Genomic DNA, 9,340 nt, shown 5'->3' with positions numbered 1-9,340 from the left:
GAGAGATGAGGGGAGGGGGAGGAGAGGAGGAAGAGGAAGAGGAGGAGGAAGAGGAGGAGGAGGAAGAGGAGGAGGAAGAGGAAGAGACAGACAGACTGGGTTTGAGGTGGGCTTACTAAGGGCTCCTGCAGTGACAGGGCTCCTGTAGTGACACACACCTTCTCCATCAAGGCCACGTCTTTCTCAAACAGTCCATCAACAGAGGACCAAGCTTTCAAACCTATGAGCCTATGGAAGCCCTGTGCTTCAAACCACTACAGGCAGCGTAGTAATTACTTGTTTTGTTGTTCTGACAAATACCTGACTTAAACACCTTTGGAAAGAGATTATTAAGCATCCTGAGCTTAAGGTGGCTGGTCACACTGCATCCACAGTCGACAGCTATGGTTTCTGGTACTCAGCTTTCTTCTTCTGATGCAACCACAACTCCAGCCCAGAGAGTGGTGCCTTCCCACCTATTTATAGCGGGTCTTCCCACCTCACATAACCTCTTGATAAGGCATTGCCTCACGGACATGCTAAGAAACTTGTCTCAAGGTGATTGTAGAGTCTGCCAAGTTGAAAATAAAAGCCAACAGGAATAAGTGAGAAGGCATAATTCAGGTGTTAGGATGTACTGTGTGTGATTCAAAGTTAAAGAGGTGGAAATCTATCTAATAAAGAGTGAGAGCTGTTTCCACTTCACCCACTCCAGTGTAAACAGACATTGTTGTTGTTAACCTGAGTTTTTAAATAGACATTCTTATGACTGCTTAAGAACTTAGGTAAATAGAAAATGGTTCTCTTAGATTCTTTTATCACTCTGACTAAAATACCTGTCGGAGTAACTTAAGGAAAGAAAGATTTATGTTGGCTCGCTGTTGCATGTAATTTTTAAAAACATGCTTGCTCCAGGTAGGCTGTGGGAACAGCAGCCACCTGCCAGCTGTGTACTCAGCGACCACGGGCTAGCTAACACGTTTCCCATAAACACTGGATTGCTCTACACCAACCATCCACCCCCTCGGCTGGCTCCAACGACTGCCAATGACCACCCCACGGCCACGCCTTCTCTCTTGCCCATCTGAATCATCTCGGGGAAAACACGAATCTTAATATTTTAAAATCAGCCAGATAACTATTGTCCTAAACTCATCAGCTACATTAGAATTCGTCTGGTGGAGGAGGCCACCACAGGTTCTAATGGCTTCCAGACCTACATGGTGTCTGACTTCTCCCTTCACAGCCTGGCCCAAAAGCCCTTTCTCATATCTTGTCTCCTCCTCCTCTTCCTGGGAGCTGGAAAACCCACCTCTATATCTTTTTCCAGCAATTGGCTTCTGCCATCTTTATTGACCCAATCGAACAGTTAGGGCACCTGCCCCCACAGCTGGGTGTTGTAGAGGTAGTTGAGAAGGCATGGCAGCAGGAACAGTATCATCCTTAGGGGAGGAAGTGTGAGAAGACGTGCTCATCGCACCTTGGTGGCTTACTAGGACGCAGAGATCTAGGTTACAGCTAAATGCCAGGCTCCCAAGGTTTCCACAACCTGACACTATAGCACCACCAGCTGGAGACTGAGGCTGTAGGGAGTTCCAAATTCAGACCATAAGAGTAGCTATTTGACTTAAGCATGTAGTCTACATTTTCAGAGACGTCCATCAGAAATTTACATTCAGTACTTTTTTCTGTCCCAGGCCAACTTTGGCTTTGTGCTACTTGCATTTTTCTCCTTCATAGCTTAGCCCACCTTGTAACTATCTTTCTACACACACGCACACGCACACGCACACACACACATGCGTGCGCTCTCGGGATTTTTCTTCTCACCACACTCCTGGAGGCCAGCAGATTCCCGAGCCTTTCTTCTCATCTTTCATCTTCTCCATCCACAGCATCCCCCGAGTGCAGTTCTAAGCAGCATGAGGTGTTCTGAATCTCCACGAGATCATTATCCTAGACAGAGAAAACACTGTCCAGACAAGCGTTTTAAAGGATCGGCTTTCTGTGGCTTTTCAGTCTTCACCATCTTGCCCAGAGTGAGGTGTAGGATGGCCCTATAGTTTTTCTGAGTCAGGACTTCCCATTGAGGAGCCAGTGGGACCAACAAAGCAGTATTATTTTAGAGATGTTTTAAGATTCAGATGAAAATGAGTTATTCAGTTTTCTATTTGTTTAGGTTCACAGCTACACGAGTCATCAGTCTATAAGTCCCACTATGCGGTGTGTGTTCACTGCTACACTACCTTACAGTCATCAGTCTATAATTCCCACTATGTGGAGTATGTTCACAGCTTACAGTTATCAGCTCCACTATGATCATTCACATAAAGCCTGGAAACATGAAGCAAGTACCCAGCATTTGTCTCCCTCCATGAGTTCCTGCCTGTGTGAGCCAGTTTTATACACACCCCATAGGCCAGAAGCACCCTGTGCTGGAGCTTCTGTTAGAGACTTGTAGGACCTCTCAAGCTCAAGAAGACTCCAGCAGTCCTTATTCTCCTGAAGCCCTGCTGTCCTTGATGGAGGAGGCCCTGAGCTCCACGTTAATAGATCCAAGGCTCATGCAACCCCAAGGCTGCAAAACCATGAGCGTTCTTGTAATTGTTTATCATTTGGGGGAACAAATGTTGCAAGGAAACGCTAATTCTTGAACTTTGAGCTCCAGTTATTTTCTTCTCTTATTGTAAAACAGATATTTCTACAGAGCTTCTCATCCCTGACAGCAGAGGTGCCAGATTGGTGCTGTAGTGTCCGGGCCTATCTCAAAAAAAGCAAATCTACAATTATTGCCTGTAAGTCATCAACATCAGAAGCACAGACCTCACTGATAAAGATGGGTTCATTTCTTATTTGTCTTAACTGATGCCAAACTCTCCAGTGAATCCCAGACACACAGTTCTGGCACATGTGGGAACATAGGAGAGTGAGGCCATTTTGTAGCTTGTATTTGACATTTGCTTTCAATTACCACATATATGCCAAGGAGTTTCAAGTATTTCTTCCCATCTGAAATTCTTCCCCACGACCCATATCTGATTCCATTGTGCTGAACCCAACCTCTCTCTTGACCTGAAGGCACTCCTAGCATTGAACAGGCTCAAAGCTAAACCCATTGCCCTCCTGTATAAACTTCTTTTATCTCTTGCATTCTTGATTTATGCTCTTAGCTTCTTGTTAGAATAGGAATTGGCTTTTAACCAGCTAGATAAGCATTTTTGCATCATGACTCACTATATGCATAGTTATAACTGGCTTCAAAAACCAGTGTTGTGTTTTACTATCGATTGCTCTCTGATATATACCATATCTCTTTTTAAATAGTGGCTGGCATATATCTCCCTATTAATTTATTCATTTACCCCACCATTTGGCCAAGTGTTTGTTATAATAGCTGAGGAACTGGCTCTGCACTCTGCCTTGAGAGACTATTTCAATTCTCAAAGTGCACTATAGCACTGCAACAGATAAATGCAGCCTTTTCTGATTCATTTTCAGATGCTATCCTCCTCAGTCTGAGGCTAGCCTGCAGTCAGAACTTCATTATACCATCCAGACACACCATCCATCTATCTATCCATCCAGTCAGTTAATCAACATTCTCTGACTCTGTATACAGTACCAGGCATATTGGGAGCACTAAGAACTGAAGGGTAAGCATCATGGTCTCTGCTCTGAGGCTTGAAGTCCAATGGGGAAGCAAGTCATCATTAAGAGAAGTCTACAAAGAGGTACTCGTGCAGCCACAAGACTGCGTGACTTGAATTTGGTTGTCCAGAGATGCTCTCAGGCAAAGGTGGCCCATGAGCTGAACCTAACAGTGGGGGTGGGAGATCAGCTGGCCAAATCAGAAGTCAGATGTGTAGGGAATGAACCACCAAGAGAAAGCACTGCAGGGCAGCCCAGCGCTTTTGAGAAATAAAATGCTCATACAATTGTCTGCTGGTGCTCCAAAACCTGCTATTAGCTCTGCCTCCATACTCAGTACTCCTGTCTCATTAACTTACACTGCACTGAATTTTTCTCCCCACAAGAGAGCCAAGCATAGCATCCTCTTGTGCTCCTAGTCCTCCCTGACACCCACCCCAGTGCCCTGTAAGAGACCCTTTGTCATGCTGAAGAAAACTAATTCTTCCTCTTTTTACCTTCCTCACTAGGCCAGGGGTGTCTCCTAAGGAGTCCCCAGCCTTTCATCTGCTGTGGGAAGCTGGAAGGTACAAGGCTCCTTGGGCAGATTCAAGGAGAAGCTGCACAAACGGATGGGTAAAAGACCTCTCAGGACTGACCACTTAGTACTGTGTAACCAACTGGTGTGCCTTTCCCTGGAGAGAACTACTTCTTCCATTCTCAGCATTCCTTAGTTCCCTGTAGTTCTTTCTGTAGGGTTGAGGCCTCCTGGACTTTCTGCCATCTACTTTAGGATGTCTATTATTGTTTTTCTTGTTCAGCTCATATTTGGATGGTCATGTTGGTGAGACTTTGAGTGTAGCTTCTGACATTAGTCTCACAGCAAACTCCCTGGTCCTCTGGCTCTTACAGTATTTCCATTTCGTCTTCTGCACTGATCCCTAGTCAGGCCTTACGTGCCAGAGTTGTATTTCAGATGTATCAGTTGGGACTGGGCGCCACAACTTTAAATTTTGATTGACTGTAGTTTTTTCTAGTGATCTGTGTGTTGCAAAGAGAAGTTTTCATGATGACAGGTGAAAACACACCACAGTTATCTGTGGATATAAGGCAAGGATTTAGGATGTAGCTAGGGATTTTGCTGATTAAGTAACATGGCGGTTGCAGATTCACCCTTAAGGATCCTTGACTTTACTAGCCCTGGGTAGTAGTCTAGGTTTCCCAGTACCAGGGATGATTTTCTGGTTGAGTGGGCATTAAGTCCAGTTAGAGAGCTGTTGGTTACCACCAAGGTATGTGTGCCACTCCTGCACTACTAGGGTTATTGTGACATGCTGGTCACTGTTGTGGTTCTAGAGGTTTACTTTTAAAACATGCATAGTAACATATAGACGGAGCAAGATGCGCTTATGTATTTAAGAACATATACACACATATGTATGTAACAACAACTAATGAAAAGAATATGACTTTGAAAGAGAGCAAGGGGAGGTATGAGAGAAGGTTTGAAGCAAAGGAAGGGAAGGGGGAAATGATATCATTATATTAACTTCAAAAGAGAAATGAAATCTTTTCAAAAGACTTTTCAGCTATCATCACTTACATAGGTTAGGACGCTTGATTCTGATAGTACAGATTCTATTTTCTTTTTGATATTTTATTCATAAAACATCGTTTTTGACTTTTGGCCAGTATTCCTCTGCTTTCTAACAGAAATGTCTTGGCATTGGAACTTATTAGTTCATGAAAGTAAAAGCCTGGCCCAGAGACAAGCTCATACACTTTCCATAGTGCCTCGATGCCTGTCCTTGCCTGTCATCCATTCAACCCACCCTGCCTCTTACCCTCTGAAAAGGCTTTTACTGGAAGCAAAATTAATTTTTAATTCTTCTTTTCCTTTGTGAACATTCTGCCCACTTTGCATTTCCTGAGCAAAGGCTCCAAGAATGTCTCGAAAAGAAATGGAGCCCAGGACCCGATTGCCAAGTTTGACATTAAATAACAGTCTTGTGTGGTTTGTCTTTCCTGTTAATTTTCATGTGACAGCCATAATGTTTACTAATCTCCATGAAACAGAGCACTTATAAGGATGTGGACCATGCCTAGGAAAAGGATGTGTTGATACAGGCATTATGGGAACATTGACTGGACCACCAGGACAGTTGTCATTTTGCAGCAAAACTTACTCTGACTGTACTTTGTTCATAGAATGTCGAGACGTATATGTGGTGCACAGACTGCGCCTATGTTGCAGTTTAGCTGAAGGTGCCTCTCCTCAGTTGTTAGTATTGCTGGAGTCCTTTGTCATTCATACCAAATTCAACCAGTGTGTGTGTGTGTGTGTGTGTGTGTGTGTGTGTGTGTGTGTGTATCTGTGTCTTTGTCTGTGTCTGTGTATTTGGCTGGGTGTATCTGTGGGTGTGTTGTGTGTGTGGTGCCTAAAAACTTTCAAAGTGCCTTTTGAAGAGACATTGTTATCAGGATTCTTTATACAGTGCTCTTCCTCTTTCTTCTCTCTGGCCCCCCTTGTGTATCTCCTTCCCTCTCTCCACATGGCCCATCAATTACGTAACCTTTATGTAGCTCTGTGGCAGTTTGAATGAGAATGGTTCCCATGGCCTCATATGCTTGAATGCTTGGTCCTAAGTATGTGGAATGTTTTGGGAAGAATTAGGAGGTGAGCCCTTGTTGGAGGAGGTGTGTATTGAGGGTGGTCTTGGGGGTTTCAGAAGCCCATATCACTCAGAGGTAGCTCCCTCGGCCTTGTGCTTATGGATAAAAATGGAAGGTCTCAGCTGCTGTGCCAACATTGTGCCTTCCTGCCTGCTGCTGTGTTCCTCATCATGAGGATAACAGAGTCCTACCCTCTGATAAGCTCCAGATAAGCCCTTTCTTCTAAAAGTTCCTTTATCTCCGTGTCTTATCACAGCAATTGAAAAGTAACTAAGACAGAGTCTATGCTAGTATTTATTAATGTTTTCAAAAATCAACCAATTGTAATTTCAAAGAAGAACTTTATCATCTTGTGTGCTGACTTAACATTGAAGTGACTACATGAGTCCATGTATTTGGTACCTACTCAACAGAACAGGAATGTGAATAAAACACTCACTATCTGCAACCCTTGGCAGCACAGCCCTGGAACCTGTCACCAGTAAATCCCTGGACCAGTAACCATAGCTCCGTATTGCCTTCTACCTAGTAATGCCTGCGAATCCTCAGATAGAAAACTGTATGTCTTACTTGATCCTCCTGTTCCCACCCCTCTACCTTCTTCATAGTTTTCCAGCCTTGTCTCCCACTCTTCTAACTTGGTGACCACCTATGCTTGCCCAGGATCATTTGAATGGCAGCATCTTTCTCTGAATATACCCTAGGATGGGAGCTACAGTAAAAAAGCCTGTAGTCTCCAAGCCCACTGCATCCCTGAGGCAATCCGGTTTTCTGTGGGTACTTCGCTAATATTATTTCTTTATTGACAGCCATGGACTGTTCTCCACATAGACGACACAGGTGCTGTCATTGCTCTCTGATTTATAATGAGAAAGGTGATGCCCTCTGAGGCTCCTTCTCATCCGCCTTGACATGGCAAGAAAGTAGAGGAGCAAGGATATAAACCCAGGGAGTTTGCCTTCAAGACTCTTAACTTTTCAACTCCACACATTGGATCTGAAGTGTCAAGCTTCACTGTGATAGTTAAGAAAAGTGAAGGCTTGCTCGAGTTCAATGTGGGTGCCCGAACTATATCCTTCAGTTCCCTTTGCAAGAACAAATGTAGATGGGAAAGAAGTGGAAATTAAAATAGAAGAGAGAGAGAGAGAGAGAGAGAGAGAGAGAGAGAGAGAGAGAGAGAGAGAGAGAGAAACTATTTTGACAAGAGGAAAGTATAAATCACAGTGGTTAAATTGAAGGATCCTGAAAGAATGTGAATGTCAGACTGTGACTCTTGAGTTTTGGAACATACTGAGACAGAGGACATTAGGGGAAGCAATGACAGCAAATGACAGCACTCCCTCAACTGGAGCGATACACAGTGGCAGTGTAGGGAGGGACAAGCACCCAGGAGAGTCGTGAGGGGCACCAGCATGCATTGCAGGTTCCATGAAGAGGACTTTGCACTGTGACTCTTCACGGACGTAGTGAGCTTGACACAGTACAGCAGGCCTGACTCGCCCCATTCAACTACATTTGTTAGAGCATGGGGATTCGCCTTGGATGGCTCTTTAACTGGCTTTGCTTTTATTGAAATGAAAACCATGACTGATGGTAATGGAGAGACATTCAGACATTCATACCATGCAGTGTACTATTTTCTGCACTTGAGAATTCTGAGTGCTTTGGAAAAAATGTCTGTTTTCACAATTTCCTGTTCTTTCCTAGGTTCTTGGAACACCGAATGAGGACACGTGGCCTGGAGTTCACTCTTTACCACATTTTAAGCCAGGTATGTTTTATTAACTGTAAATGCTAAGCACTTCCTGTACGTAAAAGGCTACTATATAAATGGCCATGTTCAAGCAACATGCATCTTGAAACATCCCAATAATGGAGTTGTCCTTGTGTTTGCACAATTCATTAAAATTAGAAAAAGTTCACTGCCCCTCTACCATGAGAGAATTTCACCTCATGAACTATGTTTGATTTCCCAAGATCAGTGGTTCTCAACCTGTGGGTCGAGACCACCTTTAGCAAACCTCAAGCTCCAAAAATATTTACATTAAAATTCATAACAGTAGCAAAATTACAGCCAGGAAGTAGCAATGAAAATAATTTTATAGTTGTGGGTCACCACAATATGAGGGACATTATTAAAAAGTCACATCATTAAGAAGGTTGAGAACCACTGGTCTAGATGAGCTTGTGTTCCCTAATAATTTCATTATCAGTTAGACATGCCTCCCTGCTTATAAAAGAAAAAATTATCTGGAGAGATGGCAAAGCAATGGTAAAGCATTTGCTGCATTAGCATAAGGACCTGTGTTCAAATTCTTGGCATCCATGAAAGACACTGGGCATGATGGGACCTGTAGTCCTAATCCTAATTAAAGAAAGAAAGGCAGAGTGGAAAGGGGTCTGAGCGGAGAGGGAGCACCTAGCCTGAGCATTGGCAGCAGACATCCTGGTTCCAGGACCCCGCCAAGTGTATTCTGCACAGAGGTTAGGGATCCGACTGGCTGGAGAACGCTTTGCCTGAGCATCCGCAGCAGACATCTTTGTTCCGGGACCCCACCGGGTGTATTCTGCACAGGCCCCAGACTTCCAGCCACCTTCCGGCCAGTGGAAAGGGGTCTGAGTAGAGAGGGAGTGCTTTGCCTGAGCATCGGCAGCAGATATCTTGGTTCCGGGACCCCGCCGAGTGTATTCTGCACAGGTGAGAGTACGGAATACAGAAGCTAAAAGCTTCTGGAATGGGGGGGGGAGGGAGCCACAGAGCTTCTAAGGCAGCCCCCTTTTCGGGCCCCAGACAGCTGGCCACTTTTCTGCCCAGTGGTTAGGGATCCGACCAGCCCAGGAACGCTTTGCCTGTGCATCAGCAGCAGACAGCAGACATCTTGGTTCCGGGACCCCGCCGAGTGTATTCTGCACAGGCCCCTGACATCCGGCCACTTTCCGGCCAGTGGAAAGGGGTCTGAGCGGAGAGGGAGCACTTTGCCTGAGCATCAACAACAGACATCTTGGTTCCTGGACCCCCGCCAAGTGTATTCTGCACAGGCCCCAGAGATTACCAGATGGC

General features: G+C 44.8%; 1 protein-coding gene across 8 annotated transcripts in view; it reads left to right on the top strand.

Moving 5' to 3' along the window:
• Cdk14 (cyclin dependent kinase 14) overlaps positions 1-9,340 on the top strand; it is a 574,714-nt gene that overhangs the window by 420,910 nt on the left and 144,464 nt on the right. For 7 of the 8 annotated variants that reach the window (XM_021162869.2, XM_029477257.1, XM_029477253.1 and 4 more), the window contains one exon: positions 7,987-8,050. In XM_021162869.2, the coding sequence (XP_021018528.1) occupies positions 7,987-8,050 (64 nt within the window). Of the gene's footprint in view, positions 1-7,986; positions 8,051-8,786; positions 8,855-9,340 lie in introns of those variants that run through there. The other variant, XM_029477258.1, reaches the window with a different exon arrangement.

This window comes from Mus caroli, chromosome 5, assembly GCF_900094665.2.
Source record: "Mus caroli chromosome 5, CAROLI_EIJ_v1.1, whole genome shotgun sequence".
Taxonomy (NCBI): Eukaryota; Metazoa; Chordata; class Mammalia; order Rodentia; family Muridae; genus Mus; species Mus caroli.
This window is presented reverse-complemented; position numbering and strand designations above follow the sequence as displayed.